The 20,681-nt window shown below is 45.0% G+C and overlaps 1 protein-coding gene across 6 annotated transcripts; it reads left to right on the forward strand.

Annotated features, from left to right (window-relative positions):
* The first annotated feature begins 14 nt into the window (after window positions 1–14).
* LOC119845413 (S100P binding protein) lies at window positions 15–19,807 on the forward strand. 6 transcript variants are annotated; one of them, XM_043505963.1, is made up of 8 exons: window positions 91–147; window positions 3,274–3,399; window positions 4,495–4,531; window positions 9,158–10,573; window positions 10,915–11,009; window positions 12,143–12,249; window positions 17,954–18,053; window positions 19,445–19,807. In XM_043505963.1, the coding sequence occupies exons 4-8, from the start codon at window positions 9,314–9,316 to the stop codon at window positions 19,587–19,589; spliced, it is 1,707 nt and encodes a 568-aa protein (XP_043361898.1). In that variant the 5' UTR covers window positions 91–147; window positions 3,274–3,399; window positions 4,495–4,531; window positions 9,158–9,313; the 3' UTR covers window positions 19,590–19,807. The 6 variants fall into 6 exon arrangements, with proteins under 6 accessions (XP_038233603.1, XP_043361898.1, XP_043361897.1 ...); XM_038377675.2 differs by lacking the exons at window positions 3,274–3,399; window positions 4,495–4,531 and having other exon boundaries at window positions 15–147; XM_043505962.1 differs by lacking the exons at window positions 91–147; window positions 4,495–4,531 and having other exon boundaries at window positions 1,676–3,399.
* The last annotated feature ends 874 nt before the right edge of the window (window positions 19,808–20,681 follow it).

Below are 20,681 nucleotides of genomic sequence, written 5' to 3' on the forward strand. Positions count from 1 at the left end.
GCCCAGAGCACATCGATGGGGGCGTGGCCTCGCCGCGGGTGGGGGCGGAGCCTGTGAGGCCCTTTCGCCCCCGCCCCCAAGCCCCGAAGGAGCTCGCGTTAGTCAGTCGCCACTCGAGCCCCGGGGGCGCGTCCGAAATGGCGGCGGGTGAGTGAGTCTCCCGGGAGGGAGGGAGAGAGAGAGAGAGAGAGAGAGAGAGAGAGAGAGAGTGTGTGTGTGTGTGTGTGTTTTCTGACGGGGGGGCCCCGACCCCAACTGCCGCTCCGCCCCCCAGCTGGGCTGTGACATGGAGGGGGGGCCCCTGACCCCAACTGCCGCTCCGCCCCCCAGCTGGGCTGTGACATGGAGGGGGGGCCCCTGACCCCAACTGCCGCTCCGCCCCCCAGCTGGGCTGTGACATGGAGGGGGGGCCCCTGACCCCAACTGCCGCTCCGCCCCCCAGCTGGGCTGTGACATGGAGGGGGGGCCCCTGACCCCAACTGCCGCTCCGCCCCCCAGCTGGGCTGTGACATGGAGGGGGGGCCCCTGACCCCAACTGCCGCTCTGCCCCCCAGCTGGGCTGTGACATGGAGGGGGGGCCCCTGACCCCAACTGCCGCTCTGCCCCCCAGCTGGGCTGTGACATGGAGGGGGGGCCCCTGACCCCAACTGCCACTCTGCCCCCCAGCTGGGCTGTGACATGGAGGGGGGGGCCCCTGACCCCAACTGCCGCTCCGCCCCCCAGCTGGGCTGTGACATGGAGGGGGGGCCCCTGACCCCAACTGCCGCTCCGCCCCCCAGCTGGGCTGTGACATGGAGGGGGGCCCCCGACCCCAACTGCCGCTCTGCCCCCCAGCTGGGCTGTGACATGGAGGGGGGGCCCCTGACCCCAACTGCCGCTCCGCCCCCCAGCTGGGCTGTGACATGGAGGGGGGGCCCCTGACCCCAACTGCCGCTCCGCCCCCCAGCTGGGCTGTGACATGGAGGGGGGGCCCCTGACCCCAACTGCCGCTCTGCCCCCCAGCTGGGCTGTGACATGGAGGGGGGGCCCCTGACCCCAACTGCCGCTCGCCCCCCAGCTGGGCTGTGACATGGAGGGGGGGCCCCTGACCCCAACTGCCGCTCCGCCCCCCAGCTGGGCTGTGACATGGAGGGGGGGCCCCTGACCCCAACTGCCGCTCCGCCCCCCAGCTGGGCTGTGACATGGAGGGGGGGCCCCTGACCCCAACTGCCGCTCCGCCCCCCAGCTGGGCTGTGACATGGAGGGGGGGCCCCTGACCCCAACTGCCGCTCCGCCCCCCAGCTGGGCTGTGACATGGAGGGGGGGCCCCGACCCCAACTGCCGCTCCGCCCCCCAGCTGGGCTGTGACATGGAGGGGGGGCCCCGACCCCAACTGCCGCTCCGCCCCCCAGCTGGGCTGTGACATGGAGGGGGGGCCCCGACCCCAACTGCCGCTCCGCCCCCCAGCTGGGCTGTGACATGGAGGGGGGGCCCCTGACCCCAACTGCCGCTCCGCCCCCCAGCTGGGCTGTGACATGGAGGGGGGGCCCCTGACCCCAACTGCCGCTCTGCCCCCCAGCTGGGCTGTGACATGGAGGGGGGGCCTCCGACCCCAACTGCCGCTCTGCCCCCCAGCTGGGCTGTGACTGGTCCCAGGAGGCGGAGGAGCCTGCGGCTTAACTCTGAAAGAGAGCGGACCCCCGAGAAGGGCTGTGGCACTGAAGGGGTTCCTCCCAGGGACCGTGGGGTGCTGAGACAGCGCAGGGCTGTAAGTCCCTGACGACTTGGGAACAGCGTGGTGATGGTGTGTAGCCATCTCCTTAAGAAGGACATTGTAGGGCTGTGCAGAGAGGGGGACCAGGCAGCTGGAAGCGAGTCTGTCTCGGCTGGCTTGGGGCGCAGAGCCCTGGCTCCGGGCTCCCCTCCCCACAAGATGGACTTGTCTGAAAGTCACTGATTTCTGTGCTAACATGTTCTGTTCTACGCTGTGTTCGTGTCGACTAATAAACCTTCTGTTTTACCTGCTGACTGAGAGTCGCGTCTGACTGCAGAGTTGGGGTGCAGGGCCCTCTGGTTTTCTGCAGGAGTGGCATGCGACGGGGGGGGGCCCTGACCCCCACCACAGCTGACCCCCCTCGCCCTCCAGGTGGGATGTAATGTGGGTTCCTGACCACAACTTCCCCCTCCAGATGGATTGCAATGGGCAGGAGGGGGGTCCTGACCCCTTGTTCCCCTGCTGAGGTGAACTCTGGGCAGGAGGGTGCAGCCAAGAATAATAGATATTAAGTATATTTAAGATATAGAGTGAAACATAAATATTAATTAATGGTAGGTGACGGGGCCTACAAGTTGAGGCCTATAATATTTCACTTAGCCATATTAGGCCTAAAGAGAGTTGGCATAAGAAGGTGGCCCAGGAATAACCCTGTGAAATTACAAGGTTACTGTAAAGAATGTGCCAGTGGGTGATGTTAGGGGAAATAGACCACAGTGTACTTGTCTAGACCCCCAAGGCACCCAGTTGTAACATCATGAGAAATTCTGCAGGTTACCATGGGAACTAGTTTACAGAGAGCATAATGAGAGTAAGGGGAACTAAGGGATAGCCAATGAGAAATGCGGTGCCCCTAAATTAGAGGGATGCGGAAGTATGGATGAGGAAAAAGGGGTTGGAAGCCTTATGCATATGTATGAATCTTAGTGTGTGTAAGCATGATTCACTAAAAGATGAGCTACCCTGTGGGGGAGGGAGGGGCAAAGAAGTGGAGAGATGCTAGGATGGCAACCACTGGTGGTGGTGGTGGTAGTAGTAGTGATGAGGAGGAGGAAGATAATCACTGACTCTCTACGGTTACCCAGCAGGAGATGTGAGTAATGCTAATCATAGGGTTAAACACTTCATACTCTTTCTCTATCAGTGGTATTTTAGTGTTTGTGGGATTGTTCATCTGCTTAGTGCACTTTTTAATAAAGAGACTTGTAATAAATTGCAGTTGTTTCTTATGTGCTTCTAGTGTCTTTTATTCTAATGATACTGATGATCATCATCCTGATGCTGTAGCCCTCAGGAGACCAAACCTTCATTGACCACTTTGGTCTAAGTGATAGATCAATATAAATTGATAAACCACCAATCCGTTAATAAGGCTACAAGGGGCACTGCCCACTCCCCAGTCAGAGCCCACCTCTCAAAGGCTCTGACTGGGGCGATACTGCCTCCTGGTACTCCCTCCCTTTTCCTGATTGCCCCCAAATAGAATGTGATCTATGGGCACTAAAAGCCCATTCCTTTAGAGACCTCTGCTCCCCAGACAGGGTCCGGCTTGAAGGAAGACTCCTCTCCCGCTACCTTGTATGTGGGGAGTTGCCCGTCACACAGAGATTGCCTATGAGGATGGGAAGCACTGCCCACCTAAGTAGGTAAGCGATCAGCCCACTGATGCCCTCCTGCAGTGGGGTGTTATCCATCATGTGTGGTTTTGCCTCTGGCACTAACTGCCACATACACTTAGAGAGGAAAGGGAGTAGAGAGCTGAACATTCTTGTAAATTTCCTAACTAATGAGAGAGCCCCCAAAATGGAGTAGCAGAGGAATTTCCCCATCCCCTGATATTAGTGAAGGAGATACAGATTTCCCTTTAAAGGGGTGAAGAGGGAGCTGGGGTGGGAGACGTACAAACCAACAATTGCTTAGTTATCCCAGCACTGGAAGTGAGTGGAAACTAGTTGTGTGTGTGTGTGTGTGTGTGTGTGTGTGTGTGTGTGGTGATGGTGGTGGTGTGTGTGAGAACTTCTGCATAAGAAATGGATTGGGTAATGTAAGACAAACATGTTCCCTTGGGTGGATTCTAGAAACAGAAAATAAACATGGATGTGATATTTATACCTTGAGGCTGCCTTTAGAAATGAGGATAAAGCTGGCAGAAGGAGAGGTGGAAAACCAGGTATTTAATTGGAAGAAGTCAGAGGAAAGGCTCAACAAAAATAAGTGATGATGAAGTAGGTGCTGTTCAGGTGAAAGGAAAACTAAAAATGGAGAAGATGTAGTCTATAAAATGTGCTAGGTTAAAAAATAAGTAGAAATTAGGCTAAATATGGAGGAGTATGAAAAATTGAGCTTGTTAGTGGAAGTAAAAGTTAGAGATAAGTTGGAGATAGCAAGATGGAAAAATGGAAGGTAGCAAGAACATGACCTAGAGTTATGTTGTGGTTATAACTGGTTTTAGCAGCCATTTTTAATGGGTGTTTTTGAGAATTTGGCATGTTTTATTAAAATGCTATCTATACTGATAGCATGGAAAGGAAATTGGTGCAGGTGTTAATTTAAATAATCTGTAATCTAAAGAGCCAATAAAGAGGTGGCAGAATGTGAATATGGCAATAGATTTAACGTTCATTAGTATTTTAATAAATTACAAAAGGAGTAGCTTTGCTAACTTGGGGGAGCTCCAATTAACACCAAAAGCTTACGGCTAGGTTACCTGATTATAAAGCTATACTTCATTTTGTTGTCAGTAGACTGATCAGCTCATACACCATTCCATCTTTGAATGTGAGTATGATTTTAGTACCTGTGTAAATGGTACAGTAATTGTATGTCTGTTTGCTTAACTAATAATTTTTCTCTTAAATTCTATTGTTCAAAGTGTCATCCAGGGTCCACTGCTAAATTAAATTGTCTGTACCCAACCTAGAGCCTCGGACCTGGAAACTAAGTTTGGTTTAATGTATCCTTATCTTTGACAATTTAATATTAATTGGGAACATTTAAAAATCAAGGTTACAAAGGCTAATAGGTATTTAGAGAGGAAATAGACCAGTAAAAAGGTGTGAATAAAACTGAAGTCTAGGCAAGGGATCTAAAGGTCTGAATTGCATGTAGCTTTGATGTAAAGGAGTAGGATTTCATTTTACATAGCTACTAAGATGCGATATTCCAATCCATATCGGTATTTAATATTTTTACATTTAATCTTTGCTCTCCGAGCTTAGTTACAGCTAATATCCTGCCAATGTCTCTTCTAACCTATTTCTTTCTTTACTAGGACGTAGAGAGATTGAGCCTTGAAACATTTTTTTTAAACTTTGTCCAATGGCAGGTGTCCCCTACAACTTAAAGCTGGTTCTACTCTGAAAATGGACTCTTCTTAACTCAGTAGACTCACCCCCTGTGGGTATTCAGTCAGGTCTACTTTATTAACAAGTTTATTTTTTTTTACTTCAGTTAGTCCTGCAGAGTCAACGCAGCCCTGGGGCAAGGAGCTAGACTCTGTTTTGGTTCACGCATCAACAATAGCATTGTTACTTAAATTCTGATTGCACAATCTGTTGATGTGTGAGGCAGAAAGCACAGTACCCAGGTTGGCTTTCAGATGGAAAGGTGAGTCAGCAGGCATGGCAGTTAAAGAAATTATCTTTATTTTATAAACAGAGCAGGTAAATATGTTTGAACGTGTTTTGCTAAAACAGTTCTAGTAAAATCTTTGATAGCTTCCATATGTTCTACTACTTCAAGTGTTTATAGTTGTAATAGAGTAATCCACCACAGAGCAATACCCTGCAGGACCCAAACCAGCTCTTAGTTTTCTTTTATTTGTTCTATTTCTTCTGTTAAAATATTTGTATCTGAATTGCAAAACATTGTGCAAGTACAGACTACCATATCCGTTACCTTCCCCTTTTTCTTCTATATATGTGGCTGCTCCCTTCTGTATTTCCTTTCTTTCCTGTGTTGGGACTGTCATTCTGGAATAGCCTCAGACTGAGATGGTAGCCGGAAGCCCTCTAAGCAGCAGGGTGGCCTGATTTTCTCTTCTATGTAGTGTAGCTCCTTAACAACCCCCTCCTCATTAGACCCAGTAAGCAGGCAAACCAATAGAAAGTGTGAAGAGTATGGACAAAAGGTGTTTCTTTATCCCAGTTGGTCAAAGGGGACAGAAAATTCCTCCCACTATTGAATCTCACTGATTGAAGAGAGTCGGATGAATACTAGGTTCCCAGACTATGATATTCTTACAGAGTAAGAGTTGCTCAGGAAAACTACTACAGGTTTTGTTTGTGGGGTATTTTTGGCTAATGAGGCCTATATATAGTGTGTTTCTATCTATTTTTCTTTTTTAATAAGTATATGTATTTGGGATAATTCTGGTCTAGTAGCTATACTATGGGGCTAGCCATCTGCATAGCAGGTCTAGGAAGAGGATGGTGTTACTTTGTTGTTGTAGCCCAAAGGGCTGGCTTGCATTACAGCTGAATGTAATAAAGGCAATGAACGTACAGGTCTGTATCCTATAAGAGTGGCTCTCAACCTTTCCAGACTACCGTACCCCTTTCAGGAGTCTGATTTGTCTTGTGTACACCAGGCTTCACCTCACTTTAAAAACTACTAGCTTACAAAATCAGACATAAAAAGACAAAAGTATCACAGAGCACTATTACTAAAATATTGCTTACTTTCAAATTTTTACTATATAATTTTAAAGTAAATCAAATGGAATATAAATATTGTACTTACATTTCAGTGTATAGTATATAGAGCAACATAAACAAATCATTGTATGAAATTTTAGTTTGTGTTGACTTTGCTAGTGTGTTTTATATAGCCTGTTGTAAAACTAAGCAAATATCTAGATGAGCTGATTTACCCCCTGAAAGACCTCTGCATACCACTGGGATACATGTACCCCTGGTTGAGAACCACTGCTGTAAGATATTAGCTTAAACAAGTTAGCATAAGTATAGTAGGTCTGCCACCTTTGGCGTAGATAAATGGCCTGATGGTTATCCTTAGATTTTGGGGAACTAGGAATAGCTTGCTTCATGGCAGGAATTGAAACCTAATGGTAAATGGCAACCAAAGGAACATGTATATGATAACCGCCAACCTGCTTGAGCAAGAAGTGACGGATATGACAGTTAGCTAAATGGCATTAATATGCTAAACTATAGGAGAAGTGCATCCCAATATCTTGAGGGTGAGGAAGTTAGGCTTGGGCATGGAAGGCTGAGCATTAGCAAAGGGCAAACTAGCATGTTGAATTAGTGTATTTTTCCATCATTTGATCCTTCAGCTCTATTGTTATTGTAGCCTACAGGGCTAGCCTGCTTGCTTGCCTATATAGCTTTTTCTTATGGGTTTCTTATTTTTTTGTGGGTTTGATTATTTGTTTTATTATACTAGGTTTATAGATTTATATTGGAGTATTTTTGGCTGTAACACAAGGGACCTACAGGCCATGTTCTTTAAGCTGAGCTAAGGCAAAGTTAGTGTAAATATGTTTGGGACCTTTCACCTAGATAGGTGATGATGCGCTAAACCATAAGGTCCATATATATGGTTGCGACCTTTAATGTAGGTAAAGGATGGATTGAAGCAGGTTGGTATAGGAGAGCTACCTAAGTTCATACCTCTTTAAACTTAACAGGTACACCACAAAGAACGTGGAAATAACCGGTTAGGATGGAAATAACAAATGTGAGAATGAGCTAATGTCATTAATGTGTGTGTGTGTCATCAGTATGTACGAACATATCAGCCTCTGTAGCAAGTGTACCCTGGCATTTTGGACATAGAAGGAGGGCTCAAGTGTTCAAGCTCTGTAAGAGGAGTGAGCCACTGTGCCAAGGAAGCTTCTTCGTTCTTAGTTTATTATCCTTTTCTTTATTGGTCCGTTAGTTCTTAATTGTAAATTTTACATCAGTGAGTTAAGTATAAGTCTAAGTTAGCTTCTTTAGTCTTCTATAGCTCTTAGCTCTTTAGCTTCTCCTAAGCAATGCACCTCCCACTCCTGAATTGAGGAACCTGGACCTGAACTCTCTAGGTATGCCAGAGGCAAGGCTGGTTCTTTGTCTCATACCAGGTTATCAAGGAACGGTGTGAGCATATTAATCAAAAGCTTTATAGTGCATAATATCACATGTATCTCTAGAACAATATTATTTCCTTTGTAACTCTGATTATTTTACTATTTGATTACTATTCCATTTATCTCAATAAAAGTCTTTAAGGCTACATTTGTCTCAGTGTGAGCTTCCTTGTTGTATGTCCCAAGTGTCCTTGCAAACTCTGTGTAGCCTGGTTCTGGGACAAGAACCTTATTATTTTCTAATCAGATTAACTGGTGAGCCTATAACCCAGATTATCTAAAATGATGATATTAACCTCCTTAAATCGGGCAACATTGTCTACCATCCATCTCGGGCACTGAGAAACTTGGACCATCAGATTCATTTGGCATGCCAGAGGCAGGGTTGGTCCTTTGTCTCTCAGCACCAGGCCCTCAAGGAAGGGTGTAAGTATGCGAATCTAAGAGCACATCCAAAGAAATATTATTACCTATTAAAAGGATTAGGTAACATTATAATATTATATTATTTAACCTTTTTGTTTGTTAGTTTTCTTATTTAGAAATGGTATAATGCTATCTCACTGGAGAGAGAGGAAAGGTTTGAGGCTTCATTTAATATGCAAACTGCTCTATGATCCTTGGATGAAAGGTGCTATGAAAACATACAATATTTCTTTATGCAGTCTTTTTTGGGGCATGTTACACTGATTATATCAACAGCTTAAAAGAAAACCGCATGCAGTGGTCACTGTACTCATGATTTAGACTCTATTAGTGCTGGCTAATATAGCTGTTGAAATTAGACCTCTGACTTGTGAGCCCTCTCTATGTGGGGGATTGCTCATTAGCATGTCTGGCTTACAGGCTATAATTCTCTAGCTGATGTTTGAATAGCAAACTCACTCTGTTATAACCTTTAATAACTTTTATTTAAGTCATAATAAACAGGAGTGAAGGCTGTGGAGGCCAGGTATCTTTAGACATTGGGCTACTTGCTCCAAGAGTGGATGCTGATAGGCTCTTCCCTTGCTGCTGCATCAGGAAGGACTAAATTTAAGAGAAACAACAGAGGCAAAATAAGTGCAATACCTTTTTCCTTAAAAGTTAGGCAGCAGAATGCCCTAGATTTCAAAGTGACTAGTATTTCTAACATGGATAAGTGTAAGCTGTCTGGGCCAAGTGAAAATCCAACACTTAATTTGCCCAAGGTGGAGAGGTGTACATCTCTTTTTCCAGAGGACAGAGGGGACTGCGAAGGGAGTAAGATTAGCTGAGTTAGGGACAGGTGAGAAAGACTCCTTTAGTTCACTTATGTTGTTTTCTCTTTGCAGGCAAGTGGCATCCGTCCTGTGACTAACTTTCTGGAAGAGTGAAGCACATTATAGGCTGATTAGAGGCTCAGTAAACACTGGTACCTATTCTGCCCTTGGTTCTAGTGGCCAAAGCAGAAGCAGTGAAGTCACTTAAATACAGAGACCAACGGCATCATGGAAGACAGCTCTCCACATTCCTCTGGGCTTGGTGTATATCGTAATCATAAAGTAACTCTTGTTAATGATACAATCCACAGGACTAAAAGGCCCTTAGACTTGCTGGAGGAGGATCAGCCCCTGCAATCAGCTGCTAAGAAACGGTGCCATTTGAGTAATTATTGTAGCACTCCATGCCCATCAAAGAAATTACCACTATGCTCCCCAGATTCTGCCTGCTTCCCTGACTGTCTGTATGATACTGAGCTGGAGAACATTGTCATCAGAGTTAGTCTTCCAGAAGACAGTGCGGTAGCCCTTTCTGCGGATACAATCAGATGTTTTGATGATAGTGAGCCAGATGACTCTTTGCTGGAACCCTCAGATGATGAACAAGGGAACTCTCCCTTCAATTATACCGAGGAAGAGTGTAGGGAAATGTTAGCAGATGATTGCTTAGGAGATGACCAGAACTCTACTGGAGAGAGTGCTTTAGTGACTCAAGATGAATGGGGGCAAAGTGAGAAGGAAGCGAATAGCAACTATAGTTGTGCATCAGTCCCCTCTGAAGGCACAGAGACCTCATTCAGGACCATAGATGAGTTAGTAAGTAACGAGTCTCTATCTCAGACTGGCTCTTCAGTTAATCCTGGATATTTTCGAATTCTTGAGAATGAAACTGCTAATTCTGAGGGTGAAGGATGCTTGAATGTGGACTGCTTGAAATCAAATCAAGTAATTTGTACGCTATTTGACTGTGATCTTCAGGGGCCTCTAAATCTTTCCCCAACTGATGCAGATTCAGTAGATCAGCTGAAAGGGGATGATGGCTTGGAGGAAACCGGCGAAAAAGCTTCACAAGTAATAAGAGATGACCATCTACAAAATGCAAGCAAACAAAGTATAGAGTATGATGAAATCAGTTCTAATAGCTTGGTTGTTGAAGAGTCCCTTGAGTCCCTGGTTTCTAAAGAGCAGCACAGTGGGGGCATGGATAATGTGGAAAAGCTGCCATCAGAAATCAAAGAATCATCTCCCTTCTATGATGCGCACACGAAATTTTCCACATACTCTCCTGATCCTGCCTGTGGTCAAAGTAAGGACAAAGTGGAGAATCCAGCACCTATACTGCTATTGCATCCGAAAACCTCTAACTTCATCTTAAATCAGGACCCTTCCAAAGGAACAGACAATGGATTATCAGGGACCTTTGGCTCCCAAAAGGAAGATTTGAGCCAGGAATCCACATCTGTTGAAGAATCATCAGAAAATCTTAAAGTAACAGCACACACTTCTGTCTCTTTACTCTTATAAAGCAGCCTTGCAATATTTTTAATAGAAAATATTTTTTAATTTGTTTAATATGTTTTAAAGTGAAATGTTTTTGTCTTTCAACAAAACCAAAAGCTTGTGAAGCAGAACAAATAAGCAGTAGGATGAATGGATCGCACACGTTTTTATTTAAACATTATAGGTCAGTTGTCAGTAGCAATATCAGGGTGCATACATGGGTTTGCAGCTTTGCAAAATAAGTAAGTTTTTTCTATAGGAAAATAATGCATCTTAATGGACACAGGAGTGTCTTGTCAGGCTAATCCTCTTTCTCCTCCTCTATCCAGTTAAACTCTGTAGTCTTAGACCAGAACTGTGGGGAAGACACTACCTGTGGGAAGAAGCTAGGCAAAGTCATTCCTGTGCCACAGGTGGAAGAAAGGTAACATGTTAAGCATACCTTAGCTCAGCAATTCTCACGCTGGTTTGTGGAGCACTCGCTTGGGGTCTGGAGAGCTGGCTGCTCACAGGGTAATAACTCTTCTCATTTCCACTTGCTAAATTGCAAGTAAATTTATTTAATGCCCTGTTAGGTAATATTTTCCATGTAAGCGATTGCTGTAGTTGTCACAAGCGTTACTTGTGAATGGGAGGGGAGGTGAAGCTCCAAGCTGTCCTGAGTCTGAGGGGCGGTGTCTGAGACACTATTAGGATGTAAAAAGAAAAGGAGTACTTGTGGCACCTTAGAGACTAACAAATTTATTAGAGCATAAGAGCATAATGCATCCAATGAAGTGAACTGTAGCTCACGAAAGCTTATGCTCTAATAAATTAGTTAGTCTCTAAGGTGCCACAAGTACTCCTTTTCCTTTTGCGAATACAGACTAACACGGCTGCTACTCTGAAACCTGTCATTATATTAGGATGTAGTTCATATGATGAATGTGTGAGAACACCTGCTGTGATCACTGTTCCCCTTTATCCCTTTGGTTTCCAGCAGATGGCAGCAACAATACAGCGGACCAGAGATAGGGAAGCATGTTAACTATCAAAGCAGGCAGTATGCCCTGCTGTCGTAGCCATGTCGGTCCCAGGATATTAGAGACAAAGTGGGTGAGGTAATATCTTTTATTTAAGAGAAGTTGGTCCAATAAAAAGAAACTACCTCACCCACCTTTTTTAAAGCAGGCAGTCTGTGAGATGGGGAAAGATGCTGACATGATCTTTTCTTACTCCTAGATTTGTTACTCCCTTCCCTCCACCTGCTTCAGCTCCGAGTCTCACTACAATCAGACTTTGGTGCTTCCTGCCATTGTCACTCCTCAACTTTCCATAGGTCACTGCTAATGGGAGACAAGCATCCCCTCCTCCCACAGGCTGAGAGCAGACTTGTCAGCTGCCCTGCTCCTTGAAGTGGCTTGCCAGATCTCCTTCTTACAACTAGTGTGTCCAAAAGAATAGAGCAATAAGGAACTTCCATCTGTATTCATCACACAGGGAATCATGGTGCTGTTTGTTACGTGGAGCCTTGCTTGACAGGTACTTCAGAAAAATTAACTTTCTTTTTTTTTAAAGACCAAAACAACGGATATGCATTTCCGAAGCAGAACTTGAGCAAAAGAAGTGTATTTATATCCAATGTGTGCATGCCCATGTAAAGAATTCCATGGATCCTACACCAGGTAACCTGCAGTAAGGATTGGGATGGGGTGAGGGGAAGGCACAGACCAAACCAAAGGGACCAAATTTTGTTAGTTTGCATTCAGCAAAGTTGGTTCAGATATTATCACTTTTTAGGCAGCAATAAGAATGTCGCCTGCTCCACTTATGGAGACTGTGGGGTCCAATCAGTGTTCCCTCCAATTTTTCCCACGGATGTGCAGAATTAATTTTATGTGCACCAATATGGAGATGATGTGTGACTCATCATCTCCATATTGGTGCACATAACAAAATTCATGTGGTGGGGGTGAGGCCGAGGGGTTTGGAGTATGGGAGGGGGCTCAGGGCTAGGGCAGAAGGTTGGGGTGTGTGTGCTGGGGATGTGGGCTCTGGGGTGGGGCTGGGGATGAGGGATTTGGGGTGTAGGCTGCCCCAGGGCTACGGTGGGGAGAGAGGATGCTCCCCAGCCATCTCTCCCCACAGCAGCACTTGGGCTAGGGGGATATCCTCATCCCACCACAGCAGATCCGGGCCGTGGCTGGGGGAAGGGAGCCTCTCCCCTCGCTAGGGCTGAGTTGGGGCTGGGGGAGAGCCATCTCTCCCCTGAGCGCCTTTGCGGTGCTTAATAGGCTGTTGCATGGCCGCGCAGCTTAGAGGGAACTTAGGGTCAAATATGTAACCACCTCCACTTTGGGACTACCTCAGAAGCAGCTTCTCTGCCTGTAAGAGCTGCGATAGACAAGGAGTTTGACGCACGTGCTCAAATTGTGTGGTAAGTGCAGGTACACTGTCAAATATTGGCACTTTGGGCAGTGAGGGCATTGCACTTATAAATTGGCCATAAAATGCAAAATGGGAGAGGTAGACATGGGCGCTTGTCTCTGGTGGTGCTTAGTGATGGGAGGCCATTCTTCCCAGCTGGCAGCATAGAACTTAAAATTGTAAAAACTTTAAGTGCCAAGTAGTAAAACTTTAAATTCCTGCAAATACCTTCCAGGACTCTTAGGCTGTGCCCCTCTCAGATCAGTCATACAAAAGCTTTTGCTGACAGACGTTAAAGAAGAATCTCCACATAAAGAGCAAAATAGCAGATGAAGAGCTACACCTGAAGGAATTGTGGGTGGAACTGAGAAACTCCAGAGGTTAAAGATGGCCCTTGCAGCTTACAAAGATGGCCTCAAACTGTGTTCGTTTATCAGGCTTTTCATGGGTGTGGTAACTGTCCTTTCTTGAGAGTGTCAAGAAACGGACAGTTGTGCCGCTGCTCACATGGAGCCGCCACTTCTCTGGGCAGTGCAAACAGCTTCATAACCATGAGGCTGCTTTCCAGTCTATGAATATAGCATACGTAATGCAGAGGGGACTCTGCGAGGAAAGCTAATTACGACCTGTTTTCTCCTCCTTTCAAATTAAAAATGCAAGGCGTATGTTCTGAATCATAGCAAATCGGGCAGGAGCCTGATGAACGAGGCTGGCGGGATCTTCCATTTCACTGAGGAAGAATGTTGTGTGATGCACCTAATCTTTTTGCTTCTTAGTGGAAATGTCTGTTGTTCCAAATAACTTTAGGCTTGGAATGTAGCATGACAGGTGGGAGGTTTTTCCAGTTGAGTCACATAAGATCCTTTCTCCATGCACCTATAAACCCAGTGAGAATTTGTAATCAAACCCTGTCAAGGAGCCACAGCACATGCCTTGTAGCTCTGAGTAATTCCTCCTGGAATCTAGGGCAGAAAGCCCACCAGATCTTTGCCTTTTGCAGGGAAGGGGTAACCAAACAGATGACTGAAAGTAATACCTTGTTATGGCACCACTTTTAGTCTTTTTTTTGTATGGTAGGCTGTCACTTGTACTTTGGCATTTAACTTCATTGTTCACACTCTTCTGCATAATCTCCCCCACACTTCTTTGTTGTAGCATATCTCTTGTCTATCATTTGTATGTTGCCTGTTTCAATTGTAAGCTAGCTTGGGGCAGGGACCTTGTCTTTTTACCTGTCTGTATAGCACCTAGCACAATATTATACAAATACAACTTTTCTGTGCTCATGTTGTTGGCTTTTGTGGGCTAAACCGCTTAAAGGTAACAGCTGCACTAACTGCCAACCATTTAGTCTTTATGGATATTGGATAGTTTGGAAGGAGTCCATTTTCTGAGCTAACTTTTCTCTGTCTGGCAAAGTGAACTGACCCAGTGCAGAATAAACCTGTGGCTTTGGGTCTATGGATATCCTCCAGGAACTAGAGAATAGAATATTTCCAATGAAATAGATTTGTTTGCAGCTTTCCACATGAATCTAAATGCTTCAGAGGCTGTGTCCTAGCGGATGTAAAATTGTGATGTGATTTGAACATCTGTTTCCAAATGACTGGCTGAAACTGTCCATAATTGACCACAAAGAAATTTTGCCAGCTGACCGCTAGCTTAGTATTCAAACTTCATTATTGGTCTTCGTTCAACCATAAATCGAATCAAATCCTTCTTGATGAGATCCTCATTGTGGATTCTGTTTGGTCCAGAATCATTTGTCACTAGTGATGAGGCTCCCAAGTTTCATAACTGGAAGTGACTATTGTTGTGGCTCTTGGCATTGAACGTTCACCCAGTTTTGTTACTTCGTCTTGGTCTATAAGAGAGAGAATACAGAACAGCTGAGAACCCCTATTTTTTTTTTTTTAAAGGGCAGGTGAAGAACAAATTTAGTGGTGATTTTTTTCCTCTCCCTCTGTATATCCTTCTCTTGATTTTTGCAACATTGTTCAGTAAATGTGCCTTTGCAGGATATTGACATCATAATTGTATATATTGAATAGTGCTTGCACCACCTGCTGCTCAGACAGTTTTCATGGCATCATGTGGACTCTCTTCAGACTTGTAAGCTGTTTGGTACCTGGAAAGCAATACTAGCTCTTCCAATTTGGTATCTAATAGCTTCTTTCCTTAAGAGCTCCTCTGCTAGTAAAACTGTACCCGGAGTTCTATCCAAGGGCAGAGTGACACAGCATGTTAGATATACAGGGCTGCCTCCACTTGGAGGTGACCTGTTTATCTCCTCTCTGGAAACACATAATTTGCATTGTAATGCAAACCCATAATAAATTCAAATCCTGGGAAGGGGGATGAGTTTGGACTTCAGAGTGTATGGGCTCTGTTTGTACAGCAGGTTGGGAAAGGTGCTTACTCGCAATGAGACTTAAATTTCGTTTGGGGTAGGGGGAGCTTCTGGGAGTCAGCTGTTCCACAGTAGCATCACTTCCATCCCTCCTATCCCCTCCCCTAAGCCAAGGCCAGCGTGAAGCAGAAGCTTCTCTAGTGGGAAGCCAAATGCAACAAGTAAGGGGGCTGGATTTTTTAAAAAAATTTTAAGGGAAGTTTAAGACTAGTGACAACACTTACAAAAGAGCTCAACATCCAGAAGTTCCCATTGAGAACAGTTGGAGATTCTTGGTATCTAAATGAGGGCTCAGCTTTTACGAAAATCTGAATGTAAATGTATAGCTTCTCCCCGTTTTGCTATTTTGGGAGGATGGGGATGGGAATATATCTGTAAGTGCAGGAAAATAACTCAGTGGTCAGGGAACAGACCTGGGAGTTGAGATCCAAGTTCTATTCTTGACTCTCATGCAGACAGACCATGACAAGTCACTTCGTCTCTATGCCTCCATTCCCCTTTCTCCGTCTGTAAATAGCGATAACAATTTTTATTTCTTTCGCCGAAGCACTCTGAGATCATTGGATTAAGTAGTGCAAGAAGCGCCAAGTATTTGAAGAGTCCAGAAATTCCAAGGAGACCAGATGCTGATAAAGAGGAGCAGGGGATTATTTCTATTGTACAGCATTGGTTCTCCAATGTGATCCAAGAACCACTGGTAGTCTGGAGAATTGGCAAGTTACATGGTGTTGGCTCTCATTTTCAGCAGCTAAAAGAAGCTACAAATCTTAAATGGCTGCTTAATGTTACTCTTCTAGGGAAACAATTGCTGTGATTGCCAGTGGAAAGAGAAGTAGCTTATGTTTTTGTGAATGGGTGGGAGAAATGTTCATAAAACATGTTAAAATGTGCTCCATGCTATGACACTTTTGAGATGCTCTGCTGTAGGGAAAAACCCTGCACTGGCCCTGAGGGAGTGAGGGATGGACAGAAGAACCTTATTGAAAAGATCAATCACCAATTTCTGTCTTATAAATAAAACTATGGTCCTGATTCTGACCTTTTCTTCTGGCTTCACATCACGCTGGGGTAAAGCAGAAGGAGGGCCAGCTGAACAGACTATTGCATTTCCCTAATCTGTGGCTGGTGTACAGAAGACTTAACAGCTCTACACCAGTCTTCTATTACTGCCCCAATGTACTAGGGCTTTTGGCAGGTAAGGAGATCTGGCCAGAGTGCCTCTGAGCTCTGTCCCCAGCCTCTGAGAACAGCAAACTGATCTAAGTTACATCAGCCCTACTGGCAAAAAGTTTGGGGTGGGTGGGCGGTGGCCCAAATATGGCACGACTAAAACTCAGTCACGGGCCCTGGTGTAGAAAGAGTAAGAACTTGTGGGAAGTTGCTTAAGATAGATAAACTGGAAGAAATCACAAGTCTTCCAGGGACTTCTACTGTAATCTAAATGGATTGAAAGGATAAGTTGCTGTCTGGGCTGAACAGCTCTGCAACATGTGCCTGGTGGGTGTCTGCATGTTGTTAGCCCTCTTGGCGCTTTGCGTTTCTCCGTAAACAATACTGGCTGAACACAGACTGTGGACTTTCAAAGAGCCGTCTTTAGGAAGTGTGCAGTTAAAAATGAATGGCCTCTTGTCAGACTTGGGACTGGTCACTTCAAACAGAAGCTGATGCTCCAATGGATGAAAGAGAGGTGGGGCCAGTCTACACAGATGCACTCAGTAGGCAGTAATTTCCTGTGGAATGAAGAAGTGTGTCACATAGAACCACTCCTAGTGTTAGCAACATGACTGCAGTAGCAAGATGGGAAAAATACCTGCGTTCATATTGGTTGAGGAAGGGCTCTGTTTTCTGTTGGTAGCAACATCATAACAACGGACTTCTGCTGTAGTGTGCATCATAAGTAGCGTGCATTATGTAGTCTCAGCCTGCATTACCAGATACTGAAGCAAGGAGTGGGCAAGAGTACAAGCATTGCAGATATGGTCTGAGCTATTTTGTGACCTGGACACACAGACTCGTGTATCTTGCCAAACCATCCGTTGCATTCTCTTACCAAGGATTCATGGTTTGAGACCTTTGGAGAACTACTGTATCTACTGAAAGGGCTTGTTCTGTGCAGTAGGTAACCCTGCTGTATGAGCAATAATGTTACATCCTTTTCAGATGTAAGTGATTGTGAACAAGGATGTCTCTTGCCACACTCTGATTATAGACACGTGCAAATGGATCCTTGCAGTGGACTGTCACTGCAGTGAGGAGCTGAGTCCACTACTTGGAAAGCATCCTGGCAAGTAATATCCTACTCATGTCAGTAGCAGGTGTCTGCTTCTTCTCTGCTTCCAGAGAAATGTTGCATAAGTGTCCCTGAAAATGAACATGTGTAGATCTCTTGTCTTTCTGGCAGACTCTGTTTGTACCGTGGTGTAAGATCTGTCTTGAGGACCAGGAGCAACATTATGAGCTGGGGCCAGAGTTCCCATGCTGCTGCTGTCTTTTTTCCAGCCTCATGTAGCATGCTTGATCTCCCATTAACTACTTACTTTGCTGAATTGCAGATGCATTAAATGAGTTCTACGCACTGATGGATGAGGTTGCCAGCAGGGAGTACCGAACCCAGGACCGCAGATGGCAGCATCCATCAGACCTCACCATGAGGTATGGCATCAAATGTTTGTAAGGAGGGGAGGGAGCAGAGGAAAGCCCCTCTTACAATGGGAAATGAAATAGGCTTTACAAAGTAACTTGTTCAGGAGCTTATTTCCGTTTGAGGTGTTTTGTTTTGACTTTTTTTAAATTCACTTTAAGAATATGAAGTAGCTAAGGCCTGAACACTGACCTTTGTTTGAAATTGTTATAACTTGAGAAGGAAGGTGTCCTGGATTCTAAATATCTATTCAGAATGTAATGAAGAAGTACCTGACTGACGCTGTTGGAAACAAAATTTCAAGCCAAATCAAGGTGACAGCACAAGTATCTGGTAACAATGTTTCTGTGTTATCTTGCCAGTGTAACACTTACTTTGAATTTTGTCCTCCCTAGAGGAGGTCCCCCCTCACCCACCCACCCCATTCCCCGCCCCAGCTCTATCTCCAACTCTTCAGAGAGGCTCCCAACACAGGGATGAGTTGTGACGGTGACTTGTAATATGGACACAAGTCTTTCAGGACTGAAACTGCCAGGCCACTTTGCTGTTTTAGGTCTGTTTAATCACAATAACTTGTGTTGAACCACTGTTGTAGAACTGAAAACTGTTGGTATGAATTTCCGAAGGCAGCCAGATGCTCCTTCTCCTACATAACTATATTGATAGTTAATTTTTTTTGAAAGCGTGACCCCACCCAATGTCTCATGGTTCCCCAGATAGCTCTGCAGTTAATAAATATTATTTCCTAGCCATGCAGATATATCTGCCCAGACCAAATGGAAACACTCAAGAGGAGCCAACTCTGCTATGTGCAGAAGGGGGAAGGAAGCATCTGACAGCTAATATGGAAAAGCTTTGTTTTCCTGCATCTGGAAGTGTGTTGTAAACAAGTTAATGAAAATGGAATTGGGTTGTGGAAATTTTTTTGCTTGTTTTATTTTAAGTCATTGTAGAAAGTATTTTTGAGGGTTTTTGTTTGAACAAAGCCAGCAGCTTTTTCAGAATGTGCTAGATCCAAGAAATGGCAATATTTGCATGACAACAGCTCCTTCTGTGGGAATTTACTTCTCATTTAACTGTCATGAACTGAGCAACCTTCAGACTTCTCTGGCAGGCCATGGAGAGACAGATCTCTGCAAGGAGGGTAATAGAAAGCACTAGATAATGCTCCTAGAAGGACTCTTCTTGTACTCTTCTACTGTACCTACCATGGCAGCATGTCAAGATAATTTTCTTTTAAAAATTTTGGCAATAGAAAAGTGTCTGCAGACTCCAAATGCCATGGGATGAGGGAAGGCATTTGCAAATTAGCCACTGTTCCTGCTGCTCTTGTATGCGTGCTCCTACACACCATATTTGCCTTAATTATTCTATTACCTTTATTTCCCTTCTGTTCTTGCAGAAAATACCCAAGGTTCTCAAAGAAACCCACCCAAAAGTGCAGCCTTAAGCAATGGGTGAGCAGGAACTTGGCCCACCACCGTCGCTTCCAGGACATTCCTGACCACTTCCAGCGTAGCTCGGTCACAACATCCTCCAGTGTCTGAGCTACGGAGAGACTGTGTTACGGAGAGACTGTGCTGTTTTTTCTCCATTTAAAGTTAGTTTTTAATTGTCCTGTAGCTTAGCTGTTTCTCTTGATTGTTTGATCTATGGATTGTTCTGTTTTTTAATAAGGCCAGTTTGAGGATTTTGTGTGTCTTTGTTTTGGAGACCTTCAGAACCTTCTTTTTAAATACAAATTAAAGATGTGATCTGTTCTGTACAGGTAACTCTTTGTAGCATTTCTTATCGGTATTTTCCTTTGAAACAAAAGCAAGCTTTCCAGACAGCCGCTGACAAGCAGCGGTGTCCCCACTGTTCAAAAGGAAGTCACACCCAACAAGAAATCTAACGGATATAATGCTTCAGCTACAGGAGCTGGATGATGCAATTTAGAATGGAAATCTTTTTGCCAGAGCCTGGGCTCAGAACGAAGCTTGCAGTTGCTCTAAAAAACTTATAGGTTCCCTTTGGACGCCATTAATGTTGGAATCACCTGTGTGGTCAATGTCCTTTTTTATGAAGGTTGACAAAGGCAGTGTTCTGGGTTGACACATCAAGTTGGCATAAATTAAGAGGCTATTTTCCCCATTCCTTAAATTTACTTGCCTCCCTTGTTTGTCATCTTTGGTTATAGCTTTTCTTCGTGAAATGTTACATGTAGATTTGCACTTTGTTGATAGTGTTTATAAATAATTTGCACTTTCTAAATGTCTCTTGTTTTTGGTGTGTGTGTGTGTGTGTGTGTGTGTGTGTGTGTGTGTGTGTGTGAGCAGACCCTTTCCTGTCCTCTGCCCTTTCTTGCAATCTAGTTTCCTACCCATGTTTTAGGAATAACAGCAACTGTAACTAAAGGAGCCAGCTTGCTCTAGTTGGAGAGCTGGTCTGATGCTCTGAAGTGAAGACAGTTGAGAGATCTGAGAGAACTCGTAGCTTTCTCCATATGTTTAATAGCAGCCTTGATGTGAATGCTTCCTTAGTCGCTTACCTACCTTTCTTGTGAGTCCATATTGGCTCTTCTGCTGCACAAGGCCTTTCTTGGACCCTATCAACAGTTAAGTGGATGTGTTCTGATCTCGTCTCCCCTTACGCTAAAC

Source organism: Dermochelys coriacea, chromosome 19 (assembly GCF_009764565.3).
Source record: "Dermochelys coriacea isolate rDerCor1 chromosome 19, rDerCor1.pri.v4, whole genome shotgun sequence".
Taxonomy (NCBI): Eukaryota; Metazoa; Chordata; order Testudines; family Dermochelyidae; genus Dermochelys; species Dermochelys coriacea.